This window comes from Coptis chinensis, chromosome 4 (genome assembly GCF_015680905.1).
Source record: "Coptis chinensis isolate HL-2020 chromosome 4, ASM1568090v1, whole genome shotgun sequence".
NCBI classification, from domain to species: Eukaryota; Viridiplantae; Streptophyta; class Magnoliopsida; order Ranunculales; family Ranunculaceae; genus Coptis; species Coptis chinensis.
In genome coordinates this window covers 1,548,554-1,574,870 of record NC_141459.1, presented here as the reverse complement: position 1 = coordinate 1,574,870, position 26,317 = coordinate 1,548,554, and the positions used below count along the sequence as shown (strand labels likewise).

Here is a 26,317-nt window from a genome sequence, read left to right as displayed (position 1 = left end):
TTTTCAATAGTCTCCCCCACAAATATTTTTTTTTATAACAAAAAATTTAGAAGATAATAATTATTGTAAAAATTAATCATAACATTTTTTTTTTCTTGAATAGTCTCTCCCACAAACATTTTTTTTATAACAAAAAATTTAGAAGATAACAATTATTGTCAAAATTGATCCTAACATTTTCTTTATTCTTTCTTGAATAGTCTCTCCACTATTTTTTTTTTAATTGAATTCTATTGATAAAAAAAATAGAAATACAAAGTGAAGTAGAAACATAGGAGTGTTGTGAGGGAGATCTTCACATACAGAGAGATATAAGACAAAGCATCATAAATACATGAGGAAGAGTGGAAGAATAAAAAAATATCTTACACCTATAACATCGTAGCAGATCATGGCCAAACAACAATGTCACAAACTTGAAATTTTAATAGATTTTTTAACAAATAATTTAAGAGACAAATAAGAGAGAGAGAGAGAGAGAGAGATTCTACACTAAATCAAACAATATGGAAAAACCAAATAAGACAAAAGAATGATATAAATAATATTGAAGTGTTGGCTTCAATTTGATAAATTGTCACAAGGTGTTGAAGAAGTTTAATTAGTTATGGAGGCGTGCATGTTTATTTATTGGAGAAGGCGAAAATGTTAAGGAAATGAAAGGGTTTAATGTGATTTTATAATTTCCAATTTTCCAATGTAAAACCTTTTATCTAACAAATTAAAATAAATGAAAAACAAATAGTGAGTTTTTTTTCACAATAAAACAATAATAGACTTAGGGAAAGTAAGTTTTTAGGATATATTAGGCCCTTTGATCATGGGCTCTAAGCGGTACGCTTATTTTCTTTATAGGGTAGAAACAGGCCCGGCACTGGAACAGCAATAGCAACACCAAATGACTTTTTATTGTGAACTATATAACAATTATGCTTTTTCAAACTTTCCAACACTAATGGAATGCCATTTTGAACACAAAATAAAATCATCCCAGAAATTTCATCTTTTGTACGAACATACTATGTCATAACTACCACCGAAAATGAACCCCACCAGAAATATTAAAACGAGTTTCCAAAAGTACTGTGGTATAGAAACTCGTTTTATAAGGACTCTTCCAGATAATATTGTATGAACGTTCTTATAAGGAGCTGTATATCTTCTTATACCATATTTGTGATGTTGCAGCTCAATATGTTTATAAGTGGTGCCATGGAAGGAGTTAATGTTTGTGTTACATTATTTCATATGAATGCAAACACTTCGTTTATTTAACAAAGAATTTAGAAGATAACAATTGTTGTAAAAATTGATCCTAACATTTTATTTTTTCTTTATTGAATAGTCTCCCCACATTTTTTTTTTTTTTATAACAAATTTTTTAGAAAATAACAATTATTGTAAAAATTGATCATAACATTTTCTTTTTTCTTTCTTGAATAGTCTCCCCACAAATATTTTTTTTTATAACAAAAAATTTAGAAGATAACAATTATTGTAAAAATTAATCCCAACATTTTTTTTTCTTGAATAGTCTCCCCCACAAACATTTTTTTTTTATAACAAAAAATTTAGAAGATAACAATTATTGTCAAAATTGATCCTAACATTTTCTTTATTCTTTCTTGAATAGTATCTCCACAATTTTTTTTTAATTGAATTCTATTGATAAAAAAAATAAAAATACAAAGTGAAGTAGAAACATAGGAGTGTTGTGAGGGAGATCTTCACATACAGAGAGATCTAAGACAAAACACCATAAATACATGAAGAAAAGTGGAAGAATAAAAAATATCCTACACCTATAACATCGTAGCAGATCATGGCCAAACAACAATTTCACAAACTTGAAATTTTAATAGATTTATTTAACAAATAATTATAAGAGAGAGAGAGAGAGAGAGAGAGAGAGAGAGAGAGATTTTAGTGATTCTACACTAAATTAAACAATATAGAAAAACCAAATAAGACAAAAGAATAATATAAATAATATTGAAGTGTTGGTTTCCAATTTTGATAAACTTGTCATAGGGTGTTGAAGAAGTTTAATTAGTTATGGAGGCGTGCATGTTTATTTATTGGAGAAGGCGAAAATGCTAAGGAAACGAATGGGTTTAATGTGATTTTATAATTTCCAATTTTCCAATGTAAAACTTTTTATCTAACAAATTAAAATAAATGAAAAACAAATAGTGAGTTTTTTTTCACAATAAAACAATAATAGACTTAGGACTGTAAGTGAGCTAGGATATAACTCAGGATGGCCCTCACGAAATGATTTTTGATTATGAACTAAATAGCAATTATGCTTTTTCAAACTTTCCATTTTGAACACAAAATAAAATCATCCCAGAAATTTCATCTTTTGTACGAACATACTGGGTCATAACTACCACCGAAAATGAACCCCCACCAGAAATATTAAAACGAGTTTCCAAAAATACTGTGGTATAGAAACTCGTTTTATCAGGACTCTTACGTTCTTATAAGGAGCTGTATATCTTCTTATAGTAGAATCTTGCAGATGCTTTTTTGGTAGCATATGTCATTTTTCTATGGTCCCGTTTATGCAGATAGGGTGTTTGGGCTAGCAGATGTTGCCGCTCAATATGTTATAAGTGGTGCCATGGAAGGAGTTAATGGTAATCCCCCCAACGATACCAGGTATGATATACACCACAGGACACTGTATTGTATGAATTCATTTTTCTTTTAACAGTCTCTGCATCTGTGGTATACTGGTATTTGGGGTAGTAATGTTGAAAACTTACATTACATTATTACAAAGGTGCAAATCAGACAAAAGGAGCAGTATTTGGACCGCTTTCTTATTCTTCGCTCATTTGATTCTTTTGCAGGTACAGTGTTTGCTTATGGTGTTACTAGTAGTGGAAAAACTCATACGATGCATGTGACTTCCTCATTCGTTTGAATTCATGTAAGATAAATGTAAAGTAGAGGCAATATCATCCTTTGTTAGAAGTTGCTCAAATACAATGTCTGTAGATATCTTGGGTAAACTGTTTACTAGATTTGTTGGTAAACAGCAGACTCTGCGATAATATTAGTATAAGTAAGCTTGTTACTGGTATTCGAAACAAAGGACCATGTTCAATATATGTGATTTTGTGCCGAGGTCCATCATGCTAATTGTTGACATATTCAAATTCAGATTATGGATGAGAAGTCTCTCATAAAGAAGTATCAGGGAGAAATTTCTAGTTTGAAACAAGAGCTTCAGCAATTGAAGCAAGGTATGATGGAGAAGCCATATCTAATTACACCTAGGCAAGAAGATCTTTTTAATCTGAAGCTTCAGGTTTGTGTGTGCAAGTTGTGGTCAGTGTTCAATTTTTTCGTTTTAGCTTTGACATATTTTGGAACTGACATATTATTAAATAACACAATATTTTAGTTTTTTGAAGCCTCTGTGTTAATTTTTTTCTAAAATATCAAAGCGATAAAATGTTATGCGTTTTGCCCCGATGCAATATTTTTTATTTTCCCTATGGTATGATTGTAAATTTTAATGGACGTGGATGTCTATTTAGAAGTGTACCACAACTCACTTGGGTGTTCAGCATTATCACATAGCTTGTACTCTCTTCCTTCGAAAGAGTTTTCCATCATCCATAGCCGTGCATCTATGTAAATGTTATTTGTGATCGCATGACAGTAATCGCTTTGATTTCTTAAAGCTTGAAGCTGGTCAAGTTAAGTTGCAATCAAGATTAGAAGAGGAGGAACAAGCTAAGGCAGCTTTAATGGGGAGAATTCAACGGTTGACAAAGCTAATCTTGGTTTCCACGAAAAATACAATATCCTCAAGTATTGCTGGAAAGCCTGGCCATAGAAGAAGGCATTCCTTTGGAGAAGACGAGGTGCTTATATAACAATATTGAAATGTTCTAATACAAGAAATTGGTTCATATGTTTCTGTTTGCTAATAACAAAAGCAGAGTTATAGTATATACATTGTTCTATAATTTTTACAGACTTCTACGTGTCTGTATGTCTGAACAGTGAACTCGACTCATAATTATCTTGTTCTTTCCTAGTAGTTACTAAGATATCGTTGTTGATGCAGCTAGCATATTTGCCCGATAGGAAATGGGAATACATGATTGATGATGATGCCCGTAGCCTTGATTCAGAGTTTTCAGTAGAAGGAAGATGTGATTTTACCAGTTTAGATGAATTGGCTAAAGATGATAAAAGGAATGAAAGCGTGGAATGCTTAGCTGTTCAAATTGCGTGTGAGTTTCTTCACTGTTTTTCTTTTTCCATCTATGTAGCACCAACAAAACATATTTTCAAAGAATTCCGCTTCGGATACGAGATGGCAGACATTGAAATTCGGTATATTGCCATCTCGGATACTTAGTACCACCGTTGGATACTGAGACATACATGTAACCACATCGTGTCACTTACTCTTTTTCTTGTGGTTATTTATCCCAGAATAATAATACGACTAAAATGATAAAAGTGTGTGTGATCTCTTACTTTACTTTTTCATTTACCTTTAGCTAGTTAGGCACTTAGGCTAAAGACCTCATCCCTCTTGTAATCACTGCTATAAATTGCTTCTGATCCATTCTTCATGAATAGGAAAAAAAGGGGTCCATCCTGTGTCTTTGCACAATTATCATGTATATTTCATAATATAAAACACTAGACAAGATAAAGAACGAGATGAGCTATTTTATAGTTATTAGTTTGAAAAAACAGTAAATTTCACTAAAATGTAGGATCTAAGTGAAATTTGTTGTTTCTTCCATCAGTATCAAAACAATAATTTGATTGGTATCTTTCCTACTGGATAAATTTTTTGGTGTTTACTATGTAACTTTTGTGGTGTATGTGTTTGCCCCTTGTTAAACGCGCGGTTCCTGCAATAACATAGTTCTGCTTCTCTCTGTCTGCCTGTTTTTTGGAATAAAGTGGTTTGCGAATTGCAATAACTTTTAATGACTTCGTTTGCAGAGGTCAGAACTCCCCACTGGACTATCTATTAGTGCTGATAGTGAGAGCTCTGCGAGTGGTTCACTTGCATCTTCTTCGCAAACCACCGAACATAAATTTTTGTCAACGGACATGAAGGATAATCGTAGAAAATCTGTGAGTAGAAGGGCTGATGATCCTCCAGATATTGACTCATTCCGAGAGAAAACTCAAGCAGGTGAACTATTTCGTGCAACTGTCAGAGGATGCCAATTACTAGTGGTTAGGCAAACCTTTATTTATTTATTTATTTTGCTTTAATTGCTAAAATTTGAGAATATGTAGCCTGACAAGTTTTCCTGATTGATAATTTTTCCCAATTACCTGTAAATTTTACTGATGAGTGTCTTAACTTGCAGACTGGGACCACTATTATGGATCAGATGGATCTACTCCGTGAGCAGGTCAAAATGTTAGCTGGTGAGGTCGCCCTGTGTACTAGTTTGTTAAAAAGATTGTCAGAGCAAGCAGCCAGCAACCCTGAAAATTCACATCTTCAGGTGTGTGTACTTGTTTTCTCCATCCCTAAGCTATTTCTGTAGATGACATATAATATTATGTATCTCTTGGTTATAATAGGAACAAAGGCAAAAGCTAAAGGACGAAATAAGTGAAAAGAACTTCAGATTCGGGTGCTTGAAAAACGAATGATTGGGTCCATTGAGAAGAGTCCACTTTCATCTAAAGATATTGAGATGCCTCAGGTAAGGAGGTTGCATATGTTGAATAGCTTGTTTTTTAAGTGATGATTTTTCCTTATGACCAGTTGAAACTTTTGAAAGTTTAAGCCCCTTTATTAGCCTATATAAAAAAACTTAATGCCTGATTGGCGGATATAACATTTTATTAGAGAGATTATCTTCTTAAAAAAATAACATTCTCCTTAAAGAATTAAGATTTGAAAATTTTAAGATGGCAGGACAGCAGGATAGTTAGTACTTCTGTTGGTATAAGTAATAAACATGAATCTCTTTGTGGAATATTGTGTTTATTTAGAGAAATAATCATCTCTGTGGTAAAAATTGTGATGTAAACGTTTATCCTTTGATATGATTTCTAATGGAGAATATTAGTAGAGGAAACCAAAAAATATATAGTGTACTTTAGGACTTGCTTACTTTTTTTTGGATACCATTATTAGCTTAGGTTGCATTGTAGAAAATGATGTGTTAATTGTGAGTAATTGTAGAAAATGATGTGTTTTTGGAAATTAAGCTTTTCCTAAATAATAATAATAATAATAAACTAGATTGTAAAGGTGAAGCAGCCAGATATATTCCTATTCCTTGTGTGAAAGGACAATTAGGACTTTACGCAAAAGGCATTTCTTGTATACGCTCTGATGTTTATGTTCTCTTCCTAGACTCGTCATGAGATATGCATTCACATGCTTGCATGCTTGCCACGTATACCAGTTGGATATAATAAAGTAGTGGTTAAGTACACTAGATCAGCAGGAGAATGTTTTACACAACCAGTAAGAAAGAAGACCAAGAGGAAGATATAATAATAATAAGCTGGTCTAATGAGTCACCGAGCGTGTATGTGTCTCACAATTATTTTTAGTGCTTCCCTCAAACTTGGGCTTCTTTCTCTCACTAGTTTTATTGCTGTTTCTTAAAAGAGCTGTTTCATTAATGTTTTACTAGAATTATTGTTAACAGTTGAGGAAAAATTCTATAGTATATAATGACATCAGATTCAACATTTATTTTTTATTGGAAGAAGCCGTAATCTCTTAAGCGCATTAGCTAGTGTATATAGATTGATATTGCAAAGTGTAATTAATATATATAGGACTCTACCCAATTAAACTTTTGATTGTGCTTTTAGATGCACAACAAGCATAATCTTCAACTTCTATATATTTTATTGAGATTGTAATATTCATGTTGTCTGTCATCATATGAGGGTAGGGCCTTTCATTTATTTTCCCAGGAATTCACATGTCAATGCATGGTAATTTTATTTAGGTGGTGAAAAAGCAGTAGCTGTTCTTCATTGTAACCGTAAATGCTTTTGAAGAAGGTGGATGAGGTATCAAACATTAGTCTTAGACGCTTTTGGACTCAATTGATTGAAACTAAATATGGAGGATAGTGAGAGGTAATTCTACTTATCATATTTAGCATATACTTAGTGAAAAATTAAATACTAGTTTTTTGAGAAAAACGAGAGACAGAATTACCTTACACACCTTGTATTTATTTCTTATTTGCACTTTGTGTTATTCAGGATTGGTGAAAAGGTATTTCCCAATGGGGACAGATATGCTGGTAGCTTCAAGGGATTGCTTCCACATGGGAAGGGGAAATATACATGGTCAGATGGCACAGTATATGATGGTGAATGATCACGGGAAAGTGACTGGAGCAGGAAACTTTCGTTGGACTTCAGGGGCAACATATGAAGGTGAAGTTTCTGGTGGTTACCTTCATGGTTGTGGTACCTTCAATGGAACTGATGGTTCTATTTACAGAGGGGCTTGGAGAATAAACGTACAACATGGATTGGGAAGAAAACAGTATTGTAATTTGGACATTTATGAAGGTTCTTGGAAAGAGGGTGTAAAGGAAGGTAGTGGTAGGTATGACTGGAGTAGTGAAGATACGTATATTGGGAACTGGAAAGCTGGGAATATGTGTGGTAGAGGGGTTATGAAATGGGCAAGCAGTGATATGTATGATGGCTTTTGGTTGGATGGACTGAAACATGGTTCAGGGTTTTATAGGTTTTCTGATGGGGGTTATTACTTTGGAACATGGAGTAGAGGCCGAAAGGGTGGACAGGGAACATTCTATCCTGCTGGGAGCAAACTTCCATCTCTACCAAACTGTTATAGCTCTGCTGGGTACTATGATGATAATTCAAATACACTTTCCCATTCTTTATCGGTGAAATCAGATCAAACTAAAGTTAGAAGAGCGAGTATAAACCACAGTCTTCCTGAGAAGTTATCGATTGGTCTTTTCAGAAGTTCTGGTCGAATATCAAATCGGTCTGTATCATTAGAGAAAGATTGGTCCTTTGATGATTCTGCAAAAGAAGTTCCTTCGAGAGAAAGCTCTCGTACGTTGTCATTTAACTCGGAAGAAGGTGGGAGTGAGGCACGGGATGGTAGTAATATAGTTTATGTGAGGGAATATATGCAAGGAGTCTTGATTAAGGAGAAGGATAGGAAAAATGCAGCAGGAATGTCAAACAAAAAAATAAATGGAAAAATAAATTTCCAGGGAAAAGAAGGGAGGCCTAGCAAAAAATATCTTTAAAGGTCGTGGGAGCTATTTTCTGATGTTCAATCTGCAACTTGGGATCAGGTACTCACAACATTCCTGTAACTGTGCCAGAGCTGATGTCTATCCTATTCCTAATAATTTATGTAACTTAGCTAATACTTGTTGCTACCGTTGCTAAGATCCCGAGTCCTGATAATGGTAGAAACCAAAGTCTTCTTATCAACACAATTTGCTCAATACCCTTCTTCAGTTCACTACCCAGCAGCAAGCTGAGTAGTTGGAAAGAGTTATGTTAGAAAGTGTCTTCTGTAATTGGACGCTTTAACCACTGAATTCAATATTATGATAACTGACCTTGTATATACGGTAATATTTGCAGTGTATATGGTATATATATATAATGAAATAATGATTTATGAAGTACACTCCCCCTATATACTTCAGTCAAATCTTTTTCTTTTCAAAGAAAAGTACTATCAAAATATTCAAGTTCAAATGACATGGATTCTGCATATCATACCTCAACCTATTTTCTTTTTATTAATCTCTTTTAGTGACAATAGGAACACAAAAAAATTAAATTAAATTAAATCTGATTTCTAGTTATCTACGTCGAATAGTGTTGTTGGTGATCGCTGGTTTTATACAGTCCGAGCATACTTGTGCTTGTTTGTATCTCTTTGTGGTTCGTCTAGACATATATGGTTAAATCATCCTAATGCTGCAGGTACACTGTTGGAAAGGTCACACCAGTGCCTATGCGTGAAGTACTTTCTTCCGACTTTGGACCTCGAGCTAGAATATGGGTGTACTTCCCAAAAGATGGTTCCCAATTTACACCGCCACACCGTTCTATTGGTTTCTACTGGAAGCATTATTGCCCAATGGTTTTTAGGTATATTAAACTCTTATGATGTAAATGCTGTACTTCTGACTATAAGTCAATTATTCTACTATTTGTCACTAATTGAAAGTTTGGTCATAGCTAGGAGCAAAACCTGGGTGTTACAATAACTGCTTCCCCTTACTCCCTTTTCTTTACATTCTAGTTTTTAAAATAAAGTAGGTACTTTTACTTCTGGTCTCTTTTGCTGATGTTTACCTTTTAAGTTTTTACCTACCTGTATGTTGTTGTTGGTATATAATCTATAGCTTAATCTTATGTAACATGAAGAATTACTTATTTTCTTTCTTCCTTCCAGGAACTTGAGGGAGATGTTCAAGATAGATGCTGCAGATTAGATGATGTCTATTTGTGATGGTGATGGCCTAAGAGAGGTTTCGTCTGCTGGAAAAAGTGGAAGTTTATTCTATGTCTCACAAGATGAAAGATTTGTTATTAAAACCTTAAAGAAATCCGAGCAGAAGGTTTGGATACAAATAACTACCAACTTCAAATAAGTTTTGCCTAGTGGTTTGTGTATTTAAGATCTGTTTTAAGTTGATTTGTTTATTAGAGTGGGATTGACAAATTTATAGGTTGATTTTCCTTTTCTTTGTGCAATTATGATTTTATGCACAATGGAACACATGCTCTCCAAGTATCTATGAGTTGAGGAACAGCTACAAAACGCTGGTTAGAATATAGATAAGGACACAATACATGTTGATGATGTGCTTAGGTCTCAACTTGCTATAAGTATCAGTTGGTCCTTAGAAGTTAAGTCTAAAACATATATTTAAATGAGTCATGTCAAACTCTGTTATGAAGCATGCTCTACACTGGCATAAGAAGAATCACTGCAACCCACCCACCACCAAGGACTGAAAAGGAAATGCATGAAGTATGTTGAGGCAATAGGAAAAACTTGGCTTCCACTTTATAACAATAAAATATCCTTGTCAGGTCTAAGAAGATCCTACTGATGTTACTCATTATTACTTGGGCACCTTAGCTAGACCAGAATCTCTTGGAAATTAATGTTGAACCACATGGGACCATTATCTAGGCATTTCCAACTTAAAATCCAAGTAAATTGTAACAACTTCCGGATACTTCTATTTTATTTTCCTGTTTAGTAGCTGATCGGATACCTGAAATGGCAGCTTCCTTTGTTTCAAAACAAATGTAGCCTTAATTGTGTGTTAATGAGCATGTCTTTCTATGTGAATCTCTCTTACTGTCAATTGCTATAGTAGTTCTATTTAAACTGGAAGTATTACTGTACTTTCTTACAGTAGTGTCTTCCACAATCTTCTGAAAAGAACAAGCTGTCACATATGCTTTTGTTGCGTTGCGTGCATCATTATCTTGTGAGTACTGACCAGACTGACCTTATATTTAATTGTATTTCTTTGTTTTCTCTCAATTCTTGGCGTACTCAATTCTTCCTTTCCAAATGCCCTATTGACAATAAAAATTTCATTTTGTAGATTCTACTAAAGATGCTTCCTAACTATTACAAACGTGTGTTCCCATGAAAATACCCTCATAACAAAGTTTTTGGGCTCCATGAGATAACTCTTAAAGGTGGAAGAAAGGTACTTGGTATTCAGTTTTATTGTTGTACACGTTTCATATTATTTATATATCTTGACTTATAACTTTCTTTTTGCAGGTAACGGTTTGTGGTTATGGGAAATATGTTTTGTACAGAACTACGAATACATCATCGTTATGATTTGAAAGGATCTTCTCAAGGAAGAATTACAAGCAAAGATGAAATCAATGAGAACACGACTTTAAAAGATCTTGACCTGTCATATGAGTTCCATATGGACAAATCATGGCGCGAGTCTCTTTTCAAGTAAGTTCCTGTTTCGGTACTATGGATGCCATCATATTGAATATCATTCCAGTGGATTGCTGATCAAAATGAAAGAGTATATTATGACATTGTAATGAGTTTTGTAATATCAGTTGTTGGTTGTGTCTCATTAGTCATTACTGTTTCTTAAAAGAGCTGTTTCATTAATGTTTTAGTAGAATTATTGATATATGATTGGAAGAAGCCGTATATAGATTGATATTGCAAAGTGTAATATATAGGACAATTATAAATTTTTCCAAGGAATTCACATGTGAATGCATGGTAATTTTGTTTAGGTGGTGAAAAAGCAGTAGCTGTTCTTCAGTGTAACCGTAAATGCTTTTGAAGGTGGCCTTAAGACGCTTTTGGACCCAATTGATTGAAACTAAATATGGAGGATAGTGAGAGGTAGAATTACCTTCCACACCTTGTATTTGTTTCTTATTTGCACAACGTTTGTGTTATTCATATGTAGGTTCCGATTTAAGTTGATTATCTCCTCTTTCAGGATTGGTGAAAAGGTATTTCCCAATGGGGACAGATATGCTGGTAGCTTCAAGGGATTGCTTCCACATGGGAAGGGGAAATATACATGGTCAGATGGCACAGTATATGATGGCGAATGGGATCACGGGAAAGTGACTGGAGCAGGAAACTTTCGTTGGACTTCAGGGGCAACATATGAAGGTGAAGTTTCTGGTGGTTACCTTCATGGTTGTGGTACCTTCAATGGAACTGATGGTTCTATTTACAGAGGGGCTTGGAGAATAAACGTACAACATGGATTGGGAAGAAAACAGTATTGTAATTTGGACATTTATGAAGGTTCTTGGAAAGAGGGTGTAAAGGAAGGTAGTGGTAGGTATGACTGGAGTACTGAAGACACGTATATTGGGAACTGGAAAGCTGGGAATATGTGTGGTAGAGGGGTTATGAAATGGGCAAACAGTGATATGTATGATGGCTTTTGGTTGGATGGACTGAAACATGGTTCAGGGTTTTATAGGTTTTCTGATGGGGGTTATTACTTTGGAACATGGAGCAGAGACCTAAAGGAGGATGGACAGGAACATTCTATCCTGCTGGGAGCAAAATTCCATCTCTACCAAACTGGTATAGCTCTGCTGGGTACTATGTGATAAAGCGCAGTCTTTCTGAGAAGTTATCTATTGGTCTTTTCAGAAGTTATGGTCGAATATTGAATTGGTTTGTATCATTAGAGAAAGAATGGTCCTTTGATGATTCTGTAAAAGAAGTTGCTTTGAGCTCTTGTACTTTGTCATATAACTCGGAAGAAGGTGGGAGTGAGGCAAGGGATTGTAGTAATATAGTTTAGGGTTAACTAGTATTACCCAACCCCCCCACTAGATGGGGAAATTAGGGTCCCAATACACACAAAAAAAAAAAAAAGTCAACATATTTGGTGGTGGGTGGTGTGGGGCGGACCTTAATTGCCTATCTAGTGGGGGAATCCTAATTGGCTTATCTAGGGGGGTTAACACTAACTAACCCTATAGTTTATGTGAGGGAATATATGCACGTCTTGATTAAGGAGAAGGATAGGAAAAATGCAGCAGGAATGTGAAACAAAAATAAATGGAAAAATAAATTTCCAGGAAAAGAAGAGAGGCCTAGCAAAAATATCTTTAAAGGTCGGGGAGGTATTTTCTGTAACCTGCAACTTGGTATCAGGTACTCACAACATTCCTGTAACTGTGCCAGAGCTGATGTCTATCCTATTCCTAATAATTTCTGTAACTTAGCTAATACTTGTTGCTAAATCCCCAAGTCCTGATAATGCTAGAAACCTAAGGGGGGTGTTTGGATCCTATTTATTTATTGTCAAAAAATGTTTATTAGTGAAAAAACATTTTTTGAAAAAATAAATGTGTTTGGTTTCTATTTAAAAAAAAAAAATAGTTTTTCATCCAAAAAACACTTTTTGATCCCAAAAACTTGTTTTATGATAATTAGGTAAAATTTGTTTTTCAAGTTAAAAAACTATTTTTCTTTGAAGAAAACACTTTGGGTGCTAAAGGCAAATGAATTCTCCTGATGTTTTAGACTTTAGTGATTTATGCCACGATATGTCAAAATATATCGAGAAACATAGTGTGAAATCTGTTTTGATAAAATAGTTTTTAAGAAAAATCACAACTAAACATGTTTATGTTTATTGGAAAACTGTTTTTAGAATAAATACTTTTTTATAAAAATGTTTTTTAAGAAAAAAATAATTTTTTGAAAAAATGAGAACCAAACACCCACTAAGTCTTCTTATCAACACAATTTGCTCTCTGTAACACATTCTTTTATTCGTAATACTCCTTACTTGCGTACAAAAAATTTCTCAATACCCCACTATCCAGCAGCAAGCTGAGTAGTTGGAAAGAATTAGTATGTTAGAAAGTGTATTATGTCGTGTATTATGTCGTGACGCTTAACCACTGAATTCAATATTATGATAACTGACCTTGTATATACAGTAACATTTGGAGTGTCGTGTTTGGTCAGTGGCGGAGCCAGGAATTTGTTCCAGGGTGAGCCGGCGGTGAACTCCAACTCATATCAAATAGTGTGTACATGTGATTATTAATGTGATTATTAGTTGGTTTTATTTTGGTTAAACAATTGCATATCAAATTATTTGACAAATTGTTAATTTCTCTAGTAAAATTAATATTTTGAAAATCAAAAGTATATATATATTTTAGATAACAGACATTTCCTTATTTTGAAAGTGTTGGATGACAAATCGAACCTACTAGTTTGGTTAATTAGACTAAATAAAATTGTTAATATATTTTTTGCTTTAAATAAGGTGTTTAACTAGTAGTCTTATATAGCCCATAATATGTTTTTTTTCCCCTCTTCATTTGTGAATAAATAATATCACTTGGGCGTAATGCAAAATACGCTTGTGTAATGCGGCAACAAAGAAAAGTTCACTTGTAAATTTGTCATGTCAGCTATTCTAAATTCTAACGGCAAAATAAGCTTGCGTAATGCAGCAACAAAGAAAAGTTCACTTGTTCTAAATTCTAACTACCAAGATGTTTTGTAGTAATTTAGTTTATACAAAATCTAGTATACGCATGTTGTACCTGTGCTCCAACATCTGGGCCCTCTAATAACCAAGGAAGTGAGGGTGTATTGCCACACAAGGAGCATGCAAAATGACCAGACTTATCATATCACTTCTATTTTTCATTCATTGGAGAGACCCATGTGTTATGCATTTGTTTTTCATTCTTTGGAGGACCATGTTTTTGACTCAACAAACTAAAGCCTTTATCTATGGGCAAAATAGGCAATTCATGAATATAAAAGAAAGCAACCCAAAAATACCTTTAGACCCAGCAGACTAAAGCCTTTATCTATAGGCAAGATAGGCAATTCATGAATATAAAAGAAAGCAACCCAAAAATATTTATGCTAAAATCCAAAATTCAGGGTGAGCCAGGGCGTACCCTGGGCCCCCCCTGGCTCCGCCACTGTGTTTGGTTGTACACGCCACACTTTACCTTTTTTATTAGTTACTAGGGTATGCCCGTGCCTACGGCCCGCGAGACCTCGACGCGCCTACTGCACTACAACTCATGGCGCTCGTATTCGGCGCGAAACAACTCGTCCCACCAGCCCAGTACAATTGCCCATTATCCATAAGCTAAAAGCCTGTGATATAAAAACCCCGAACCATTTCTACTTGTCTTTTAACCTCGAATTATTATGAAGTCAATTTACAGTGCTAATCAAAATTTCACAATGAATTCATTCTCATCACCAAACCAATCTACTTTCTGTACTCCATCATCCTCATCACCACAATCTCCTCCTTGGTCTCCATTTCCAACACCACCCAATGATGTCTTTCATTTAATTACACCCGCTCGAATTGTTGCACCACTTGAACCACTTTCCATAGAAGATGATATGTTTCAAAACATTAACGAGCCTCAACCTTTTTCACTCATAAAAAACCATGGCTCTGAACCATATATTGGCTTAGAGTTTCGTTCAGAAGGTGAAGCGTATGATTATTATAGAGTGTATGCCAAGGAGAATGGGTTTAGTATACGCAAGAGTCATGTTGAACGTTCGAGGGTTGATCATACTTTGATTTCTAGGAAGTTTGTTTGTGTAAGGCAAGGCTTTCGTTCTTTGAAAGATAAACGGTATCAAGGGAAGGTCATACGACATCGTCAAGTGACAAGGGTAGATTGTCGAGCAGCTATGATTATTAAAAGAAGATGTGGAAAATGGATTGTGCATCGCTTTCTTAAAGACCACAATCATGACCTTCAAGCTCTGTATAAGACACAGGTTTTAAATTCTTTCCTAGTACTACTTGTGTTTTTATTGTTCTTTGTTATACATTGATTAGATATTGTATTCATTTGTTCTTTGTAATAGTGTGTCGATATGGAAGATACTATAAGCCGTGGTCAAAAGATATTAGATTGCAACATGGTGGCATCTGATAGCATACAAGAGCCTCAACCTACTACTTGTGTGCAAGAATCTCTGGACGAGGATGTTATTACGACTGATACGAGAAGGGAAGACAAATATGTGAAAGGATCTCCAAATGAAGATATCAATGCAGCTGAGAATATTGAAGGGGGAGACAATGACACATCTTTGATCAAACTCGGCTCTGAACCGTATCTCGGTCTGAAATTTGGTTCACAGGATGAAGCATATGAGTTCTATAATGCGTATGCAAAGGAGAAGGGATTCAGTATACATAAAAAGTCGTGATAGAGCTTCGAGGATTGATCACAGTATGATATCTCGACTTTACGTGTGTGCAAATCAAGGGTTGCGTTCTACAAAAGATAAAAGGTATGAGGGTAAGGTGGTCCGACCTCGCCAAGAAACAAGGTTAGATTGTCGAGCAGCAGTGTTCATTAAAAGAAGATCAGGAAAATGGGTTGTTGAGCTTTCAGAAGGAACATAATCCACGATCTTGTTGATCCATCCAAAGCTGAGAAACTTCGTTCACATCGCAAAATGACAATGGCTACTAAATCAATGATTGAAGCACTCTATAAATGTGGAGTTGGACCATCAAAGATAGTGGATATACTTACAGGAGTAGCAGATGGAGCTAAGGATACCCTTGGGAACAATGGGGAAAATAGCATTCTCGAAATGAAAAACATTGTGAACATAATATGAAAAAATTTGAGGAAGAATAACATTAGAGTTGAGTGCTACCGTCTACTGGATTATTTCCAGAGAACACAAGCAACAGATACTGGATTCTTTTATGCAGTAGAATTCGGTGAAAATCGAAGTATGAGGAGTATACTTTGGGCTGATAGTAAGGCAAGAGAGGCGTACAAGCAGTTTGGTGATGTGCTGGTATTTGATACGGTTTGTCGAACAAATAAATATTTGTTCCCATTTGCATCTTTCATTGGACTGAATCGCCATCGGCAGGCTGTTCTGTTTGGATGTGGATTCTTGGCAGATGAGACCGTTGAATCATTTGTTTGGTTCTTCCAAACCTGGCTTAGAGCTATGTCAGATCGAAGTCCTTCTTCCATAATAACAAATCAAGACAAATCAATGAAGGTCGCTATAGAGAAGGTCTTTCCAGAATCGAGGCACCGGTTTTGCATGAGGAACATAGAGAAAGATGAGTTAGAAAACTTGTCCCATGTCTTTGATATGCACAACAATTTCCATGCAGAATATAAAATGTGCATTTATAACACTTGGACGCCAAAAGAGTTTGAGTTAAGTTGGGAGGCACTACTTATGAAATACAACTTGAAAGACAACAAGTGGTTGAATAAGTTGTTTAATCAGCGCCACCATTGGGTACCACTGTACTTGCGGGATACATTCTTTGGTGGTATGACTACAACACAGAAGAGTGAGGGAACGCACTCCTATTTTGATGGTTTTTTGCATGGGGAAACGACATTTAATGATTTTGTTCCGCAATATGAGCAGGCTGTTAGGCAGCATCGTGAGGAGGAAGCTGATGAGGACTTTTTGACAGTTTTCACAAGTACGGCTTTAACATCAAAAAATCCTATTGAAGGACAAGCTGTGAGAATTTATACAAGGAATATGTTTGCAAAATTTCAGAATGAGTTCATCGAAAGTTCTGGTTGTACTGCACGGAAGATTGGAGAGGAGGGGCCTTTAAAGAAGTACTTGGTGGGGAAGTACAGGGATAAAGATGATAAAGTGCACAGCGTCACATTTGATCCAACTGAAAACAATGCAAGCTGCAGCTGCCAAATGTTTCAATCCGAAGGAATGCTCTGTAGGCATGTGCTTAAAGTATTTCAAGTCGTAGATGTGTTTGAGATTCCCACTCAATACATCTTAGAGAGGTGGATAATGAATAAGCGATTCGTGGAGTCAACTAGTAATGAAGCTGGAGCTGGTTGTGATGATCAAAATACCATAAGCATATGGACCTTGAAAGGCAAAACCCATAAACTTGTTGAATTTGGAGAAACCTCCCATGAAAGAATTAATTTTGCTACTAGTATTCTACAAGAGGGCATTATAAAACTTTCCCTCATCAGTGTTTCTACAGTTTCGGTGCAACCTGACAACTTGGGGTGTAGCAGTATTCAAGCAGAAAATATAGATGAACACACATGGATGATGGACCTTAATATTACTGTACCTGATCCCCCAAGAGTCAAACTGAAAAGTCGTCCGGTATCCTCTAGAATAAAATTAGGGATCTTACAGGCGCAGAAGAAGAAAAGAACATGTGGCACATGCAAGGAAACTGGGCACTACACACGTACATGTCCTAAGGTATCATTTCTGTTAAGTAACTCTAGTTGTTGATATATTTGCTATTGCTCCGTAAAAGTGTTTCCTCGCACAATTAATATTTTTTTTCCAGGGCTCTGTTGATCAGTCACAGGCTTCCAAAGTGTTGCAGGGCCCTGTTGTTAATTCTCAGGCCTCTTCAATTTTGCAAGGGGCTATTTGTCAGTCTCAAAGTTCCACATTGTCCTTGCGTTCCACATTGTTGCAGGGTAGTGATGATCATTCCGAGACCTCTGATATACTGCATGGATCCCTTGATCAGTCTCAAACGTCCATGATGCTGCAGGAGCACTTTGGCCAGCCCCAGATTTTTGTGATGTTGTAGGGACTAATCATTGACTGTGAAGGTACTTGAGTACATATGTCTCCAAATCTTTCTTTATCACATTGAGTCTTCTCGGCAATGGAAGTGTGAACCTTATTATGGTTCTCCCTACACGTCTTTTTGGAAGTTCTGCTTGGTACTTTCATAAGTAGCTCATAGTTATACCGTGGATCAATGGGGGGCAGCTTGTTTCAGATGAGGCTTGAGTAAAAGAACAGGAGAAAATGCACGATGAGAGATTAAAGTGAAACCGGACACCTTACAATGCGGTAATGCACCATGTTCTTGTAATTTAGGTAAATTGGGGATAAGTAGACCAAGGGTTACTGGGTTATGTAGAAAATATGTCTGTAGACTACATGAGCCTTCTATTGTGACTGAAATTATTTAGGTATTTTGGTTTCTTTCAAGATTTTTTGGTGCATGTTTTGAGTTCTTTAGCTCAAATTATATATATCTTTCTGTGCTTTTTTGTTTTAATTATTTGTGTTTGTGAAGCAGTGGTGCAGTACGAGTGGTCATGAAGTAGCTACTTGCCTCAGGTAGCTTGTCTCACAAAAAAGGGTAGATTTAAGTCGAAATCTTACTTGTCGAATTGATGAAGTGACGGAGTTATGGGAGAAATATACCTGGCCCGATAAACTATTGAAAAGTAAGTACATTTTGTTCCAATTTGCAGATTTGGGACAATAGTTTTATTAGATAAAGTAGCGCTTATACTATAAATGTATCCTGTAAACTTGTTGGTTGAATCCACGAAAGTGTTCAGCTCCTTTCTTCTGACACATATGTGGTTGAATCCAAAATTAGTCATTATGGAGGAATACTGTTTGAGGCTGCACATAAGGACTTGCACACGGCTCAGAAGATCTTGTGTCACTTTGCCGTGTCATGTAAAAGGAAAAGGGCAATAAAGACTAATTTACAGGAGTGAAGGAGAGGAGCACTTCTGATCGCATTATGGAGCTTTGGTGTCGCATGTAATCGCCTGCGTCAAGTGTCAACTCTTCTGCCCGTCAAGTGAAAAGTGTCAGAGCACTCTCACACGGGCCTAAAATGGGGCATCATATGCAGCATTATTGGAGGTGCAACTGGCGAAGGCCTGCATAGCCATTTTGCATAGGCGCTCATCTTATAAAATTGTGCCCGTATTTTCTTTGTACCTTTAATGCTTTCTTAGTATGCAATTATGCATTGGGCAGCATGATGAGCCATATGAGTATTGTCTGAATTAAAGGTTTAGTGTAGAACAATCACCCAATTGATGCCAGTAAAAGAAAGAACAATAAAAACATAGCTCTTAGGCTCAACTCCGCAGAAGAGATGAAATTAGGAAATGTTCCACCAGTCCAAGAAAGATTTTGTCAAAAAATAAAATAGACATAATAACACAAAAATATAACGTATTTTGCTGTTTTTTACATTAAATACAATTGTAAAAAATTGAAAGTACTATATACTTTTAGACAAGAAAAAAAATACATTGTATTTAATATAAAAAACAGCAAATTACTTATATTTATGAGTCATTATGTCGTACAAAAGTGATTTTACTTTAGAAAGAAATTCTTCTCAATAATTAAGGTGTGCCTACAGCAACTTATCATATGGCTAGAAAGTAGAAACCTTCGCGACTAAAGTTCTACATATGGATCATGTGGATCATGTTACAAGATGAAAAGATAGGTGAACTTAGAATTTGTTTACGATCATCTCTATTGTAGATCAGTGCGTCATGCTGTAGATCAGAAGAAGGTTTTCTGTCTTTCTTAGGTCTGCGGACAGTACCAACTCATTCAGTTATTTGTCGACTTGGAATACTTGTCATGGCATTTACCGATCTAAATTGATATCAATTACCAAGTTGTTGAATCAGTGAAACCTCTCTTATTTTTAGGTATTCGCTATGGGCACTTTCCATTTTGTATTGGGCAGACTCCAAAAAATAAAATTTTATTACAAATTTGTCATTAACTTAAAAAACATTTTTGTGTTGGGCACTCCCACCTATATCAAAGGTAACTTAACACGGGAACCTCCACTACATCATTGGAGACACACACTGCCTCGGTGTAATCACCTCATCTTCTTTAGGAGCAAACCCTTGGACATAATTAAACACCCGTGGTGGTGTTTCTCTTTGAAAACCAGAATTAACAATTTCCATCAGCAATTCGTTTCTCTAGTTGCTGTTGAAAACTACTTTAGGCTTCGCACTTCATTTCAATCACGAGGCACTTTTGTTAGATTAATCATCCAAAGAAGTCAAACATATCCACATGTGGATTCAAATCCCTTGTATGTTGTTCAAGTACCTAGACTGGGGATAACCGATAACCAAATGGAACTCGGCAAATGTGAAGCAAGGAGCAGAAAATTAGAAATGAAAATTTAGATCGAGCTTTTTATCCAAAAGCCAAAACTTGGAAATTTTTACCAATGACAATGGCTAGAGTGCTAGGCAATGTGTTACTTTGTCCACCCAAAAATTATAATTCCTGGCCTTCACTTCAAGTTATATATTAAAGAAAATATGCGAGCAATGCCTAATGATTATAGAGTCCACCTTCATCCATCAATATACAAAAAATTTACACGCTCGTAAATTGAAAATTTTAATATCTACATTATTGCAATTGGCGCCAATCTAACAAGACAGAATCAACAAAACTGATTAATGATACCATTGAAGCCACAGATAGTTGTACATATGAGCTGATCACAATGGAAGGTGCTTCTAAAAAGACAAAACACACTCTTTCGTAGAAGCAACTAATGATTTGCTTATATATACAAACTATACTTCGACAATAAACAGCCTTGGCAATTAGATGGATTACATGGTCGATATACAAGACAACCATTCCTTGCTTCGTCAATGACCACCCCCAATTGCGAGTGTGCTTTTGTATATCGAATTTGTCACTTCAGTGTCCACAAATCAAATTGGAGCTGTGAATCACTTGACCTCAATCCAATGATTTCCTTAGACAAAATAACCATAACGTCCTACGCTGAGGTATCATTGAAATAGGCAGTAACTGCCTTTAACTTGCCATTCAAGAAAATTTTCTCAACCTGAGACCAGAAGTGGCAACACATAACAATTAATTTTTTTTTGTTTTTCTATAATTTTTTTGTTTTATTTCTAGGTTACATTGACACGGGTACGCGTGTCGGTGTCCGACACGGATACGGGGTGTCGGATACGGCGAGCAGTTGAAGATCGACACGGGGGCACGGATAGGAATAATTAATTAATTTTTTAATAATTATAAATTTATTAAATTAGATGGTAAATCAGAAATTCGATGTAAATTAAATACAATATGTGTCCGTGTGTGTCCGGCACGGATACGGACACGGACACGTATCCGACACAGATTTTTTTCAAAATATGACGTGTCCATGTAACCTAGTTTTATTTAAAGTGATAAACAGCGACTAAAACAGAACTAATACGATATAGCAAAAACAATCGAGATATACTTAGTAGCTAAATGGGAAATGAACTTCCAGTGTTATGCGATTAATAAAACTGATAATACTAATGGCAAATTTTTGCAAGTGTCATGCTTGCTTCTGATTACGGCACATACTATTTGAAGCACCTAACAATAACGAACCTGCAACAAGAAAATTTAATTGACGGAAGGATGATACCTCTAGTTTCCATGGAGGATCAGTTGATAGACATAGCTTAGCCAGTTGGTTGAGGTCCACATTTCTTGGAAGGAACATGACTATTCTGGATGCGATTCCTCTTGAAGTATTGAATAAAAAATACCTGGTGTATGCAGTATTTTAGAGAAGTTAATTACACGGAACTTAAAAGTTGGTCAAGGTAAGAAGACAAACCCATCATGAGGCTTGAGCATTGTCTATATATTATAGGTCTGTACTTTAGCATAATCAGGTCCTCCCCAGGGAGGTGACAGAAAGACTGTCGGCCTGCAAAAGAGGATATTAATGTTAAAAGAAATACAAAGTTTGACATGAACACAGAAGCTAGAAGATATAAGCATCCGCAAAGAAACACAGAGAAGAAAATTGACATCCGTTAAGCAATTCGCTCATACTTTTCAACCAAGTAGCAATTAGCAAACCACAAAAATCAATACCCTACTACAAACCAATTTTAATAGTTATTTTTTATTATCTTTTTTCACGCTAACACAAAATTAGCATCAGATTGCACTCTCCAGGCTCTGATCCATACCACAGTACCTCTAACCCTACTTACTCACTCAACAACTAACAAATTTGCCCATTGTATGGGAGGCATTACTTCCTAAGGCTCATCCTTATGGGAGGACAATACTTCTCATTACAAACTGATCATTAGTAAGCTGTGCCATAGTTCGCACAACCCATTACCCATCCACTGACAATTCTAGAGTTAAAATGTACGAAATTTTTTGTCAACACTTTTTATATTATGTGATCTAACAGCAGAATTTCTACTTCAAACACCGAGCGTAAAACTAAAATAAAATAAGTAAAGAAAAACGCTTAAACCTTTCAGCCAGTATCAAGAATTCAATGATCTATCAAATAACTTTTCCCAAATCAAATTCTGATTCACTTCGACTCTACATATTACTACATGAATTGTAGGTATGTCAGCTCATTCCAGTTGCTTAAGCAATTGATACTAACTTTACAACAAAGATGTGCCAAAAGTGACGCAGAAGAAAGTTTTAGAGTAACAGAATTACCTTCATCTTAGGTGCTAATTGAAAAAAGTCCCTCTTTATAAAATCAATGTTGCCATCGACTCCATAGATAGCTGCATTATGCTGAGCATATCCAGTCCTTAGCGGATCGATGTGATTTCCCCTGAAACAACATAACGATGCAGGAAATGGGTGAAAAATTATTCCCACAAATTTAACACACCATAGCTTTAACTTTCTGCAAGTACATTGCTAATGGCTACGAATACCAATTACCCTGGTATTTTTATTAGATTACATCTGTACAGTTCATGATATTCGTGCAGCAAGGCAGTGGCAGTACAACTCATACAAAAAGGGTTCGCGAAAGGAAAACCTCTCGGGCCAGATCACCTGAAAATTTACAAGCGATCCACTCAATATGCTTCTAATTAAGTTTGGAAGCAATTATATTACAAGTTAGTGTTGCGTAATACATCTTCAGTGCTTGGTGCGAACTGAAGAAATGGTGGCTAAAGGAGAGTAGGAGATGAATCTTTAATTTGGCCGGAGACCGAATCAATTTTTTGGTTTTGGTAGGTTTTTGGTGAATTCGCGGAGACGAAGGGTGGTAACTGGTTATTTCGGATTTGTTTTTGTTCGGATTTGCTGACGGGTCTGCCCAACACAATTACCCTAAATTACAGACCCCAAATTGGGCCGAGGTCTGCCCAACACAAAATAGAGTCCATCAATAACCGGACCCTTTTTTTATCTTTACTGATATTAACAGAAAGTACATGTCCAACAATATCTTACAACCAAAGTACAAAGTACAAACTACAAAAGCGTCAATATTAATGGTTCACCATTACCAACAGGGTCCAGCAAAAAACGCATGAATCTAACTTCGAGCAATCCTAATTTTCTGTAAAGAAGATGACACCGATTCTGTAATTAATGTCGCCGTATGTAGCTGAAATTTATTATGGTAAGGACGAGGTGGTTTACGTTTGATCATTCAAGTCACGACCTTATATTATTTTAACACACTAGAAAATGATATGTTTTATATTTCTCAAGTGAGAAGAGATGAATTATTATTGACTACCGGTGTCCGGGTACCTCCGTAGTCTACCGTTGTACATATCCACCATATACCCATTGCATGGTTGGAAAATATTTCACTTTGTCAAAGACTTGATACAGTTTCTCTTCGTTTAAAAGATTAAATCTCTGGAAATATAACGTTTATTGAAGATCTGATTAGTTCCAAAAAACCTAACGTTGAGAATTTTTTGCAACTAACATTTTTATTGTTTAACAAACTACTTAATTATAAGAGTGTTCTAGAATTACCACTACCAATATTTGGATGCATTTAAGGTGGGATCCTAGTGTTAGGACAATCATAATGTATGTTCGTATGAAGCAGCTGTCTGAGCCATCATAATGTATGTTCGTATGAAGCAGCTGTCTGAGCCATAGTACAAAATATCAAGATATAGCAAAATATTGATTCATAATTTATGGATACGTATCGTGGATATATCCACGATATTTGACATTGTTTTATATGCAAATATCGTTGATATATCCAAAATATCGACAAATATCATAGATATTGTGGATATTTCTTGATATATCATGATATATAATTTATATTTATTTAAAATATAATAGTAAATATTAAATAAAATTGTTACATACACAAAATATCGCCAAATATTGCAATATATCATAAAATATCGACAATATCGTTGAAATATCGATGATATTTGTAGTTGTAAATATCTCTAAGCATATCGCGATATTTACTTATCCTTTGCTGAAATCTCAATATATATCGCGATATTTTGTACTATGCCCCAAATAGGTATAAACAATGATTGTTCATGTTGAGGTATGAATAGTTACTATTCATACTCCAAATATGTATGAACAATGAGTGTTCAAACTCCAATAGGTATTCTTACTGATCATACATTATATATGTTGATGTATGAACATTGGTTGTTCATATGAACAATGATTGTTTATAGTTCATGTTGAGATATGAACAGTGATTGTTCATATGAATAATAGGTGTTCTTACTGATCATATACTATGTTGAGGTATAAACAATGATTATTCATATTAACAATGAGTGTTTATAGCTCATGTTAAGGTATGAACAATCCAAATAGGTATGAATACTAATTGTCCATACCCCAATATGTGTTCTTACTGATCATACATTATGTTGAGGTATGAACAGTGATTGTTCATTCCCCAAATAGGTATGAACAATGATTGTTCATATGAATAATTTATGTTGAGGTATGAACAGTGATTGTTCATACCCCAAATAGATATGAACAATAGTGATTGTTCATATCCCAAATAGATATGAACAATCATTGTTCATACTATATACACCGGGTCGTTTCGGTTAGGCTGGGCCTTTTATTATTTCATGCCAGGAGTATACTTGATTTTTCATCTACTCGTCGTTTTTAATTTCGCATCAACAATATACTTGACCTTTTATCTATCCCAATTGGTTGTTTCTCTTAAACCAATTTTCTGTTTCATGAAAAAAGCAGGAAAAGTGTTTAGAGAGAATAAAATGTAGAAGAGAGAGAAAGGAAAAAGAACATTATTACTTTATTTTTGGGTGATCTTGGACATACCCAACAAAACACTCCCATACCCCATAACTAACATAATTTTTTGTCATACCCCGATAACTGCCTAAATCCAATAATATCTCCTATATATTTTTGGGGTATTTTCCATAAAGGCAAAAAGATTAAAAAAAAGAAAAACAAAATATGGAGATGTGAAAGTTTCTTTTGGCATTCTTCGATCTTCATCCTTCGCTGTATCTTCTACACAAAGTGAAAAACAAAAAAGAAAAAAAAAACCCTTTCGAGCATTACAAAAAGGAATTGGGTTTGTTGTATGAATTGGGCGTAGTCATTTTGGTGAATGGTGAATTGTTGTTTGAAGTGAGCTTCATACATATTTTCAGGGGAGTGTTAACCAGTATTTTTCAACAATTACAATACGTTGTTTTCATGAATTGGGTGCAAATTAGAAAAAAACAAAAAATATATATTGAAAAGAAGGAAAACAAAGGAATAAAGGGGTTCTAAATATTTTTTCTCCAAATACAGGGAGTCCTGTAACCCAGTTGTAGAGGTGTACGTTGTGACTAAATTTAGTGGGTTTTCTAGTTTTGTCCCCGTTCAGTTTTCTTCATATAAATACCATGTCGTTATCCTCTCTGAGTAAAAAAACAAGGTGGATTGCAGAACTTCTGTAAGTTCTTTCTAGCTCCTCTTTGAAACACGCACCTTGTTTTTTCTATTAAGTATTTTGTTATCTTTTTAGGAAGTGGGATTTGTTACTATGATTTACTTTGAGCTTTTTAGAGATAAGCAAGCACTTTTCACATTGAAATGTATATAGTAGTCATGACTCATGAGTCATGACAGCTTATGTTTATAGCAATCTCTTAAGTGCTAAGAGCAATGCAAATTGAGATGGTGTGG

At 35.2% G+C, this 26,317-nt stretch overlaps 1 protein-coding gene, 1 long non-coding RNA gene and 2 pseudogenes across 7 annotated transcripts; 3 read left to right on the top strand and 1 right to left on the bottom strand.

The window, feature by feature from the left end:
* The first annotated feature begins 2,279 nt into the window (after positions 1-2,279).
* LOC147501074 (phosphatidylinositol 4-phosphate 5-kinase 1-like) lies at positions 2,280-10,802 on the top strand (annotated as a pseudogene). The gene is made up of 14 exons (XR_015219749.1): positions 2,280-2,664; positions 2,859-2,938; positions 3,173-3,319; positions 3,699-3,881; positions 4,088-4,256; positions 4,987-5,226; positions 5,364-5,504; positions 5,584-5,708; positions 6,978-7,110; positions 7,240-8,321; positions 8,968-9,135; positions 9,443-9,608; positions 10,614-10,679; positions 10,799-10,802. The product of XR_015219749.1 is annotated as a phosphatidylinositol 4-phosphate 5-kinase 1-like (transcript).
* A 5-nt stretch (positions 10,803-10,807) lies between these two features.
* On the top strand, positions 10,808-12,260 carry LOC147501073 (uncharacterized). Its single transcript, XM_086606111.1, has 3 exons — positions 10,808-10,987; positions 11,287-11,398; positions 11,499-12,260. The coding sequence occupies exons 2-3, from the start codon at positions 11,382-11,384 to the stop codon at positions 12,127-12,129; spliced, it is 648 nt and encodes a 215-aa protein (XP_086462237.1). The 5' UTR covers positions 10,808-10,987; positions 11,287-11,381; the 3' UTR covers positions 12,130-12,260.
* A 2,428-nt stretch (positions 12,261-14,688) lies between these two features.
* LOC147501072 (protein FAR1-RELATED SEQUENCE 7-like) lies at positions 14,689-19,326 on the top strand (annotated as a pseudogene). Its single transcript, XR_015221217.1, has 4 exons — positions 14,689-15,313; positions 15,404-17,782; positions 17,874-18,147; positions 18,627-19,326. The product of XR_015221217.1 is annotated as a protein FAR1-RELATED SEQUENCE 7-like (transcript).
* Positions 18,614-23,471, bottom strand: LOC147501071 (uncharacterized). 4 transcript variants are annotated; one of them, XR_015221221.1, is made up of 5 exons: positions 23,195-23,469; positions 22,844-22,964; positions 21,984-22,076; positions 21,752-21,912; positions 18,614-21,203 (listed from the first exon to the last, which is right to left on the bottom strand). It is a non-coding gene; the product is annotated as an uncharacterized LOC147501071 (long non-coding RNA). The 4 variants fall into 4 exon arrangements; XR_015221220.1 differs by lacking the exon at positions 18,614-21,203 and having other exon boundaries at positions 21,592-21,912; positions 22,844-22,940; positions 23,025-23,471; XR_015221219.1 differs by lacking the exon at positions 18,614-21,203 and having other exon boundaries at positions 21,592-21,912; positions 23,078-23,471.
* Positions 23,472-26,317: the final 2,846 nt, after the last annotated feature.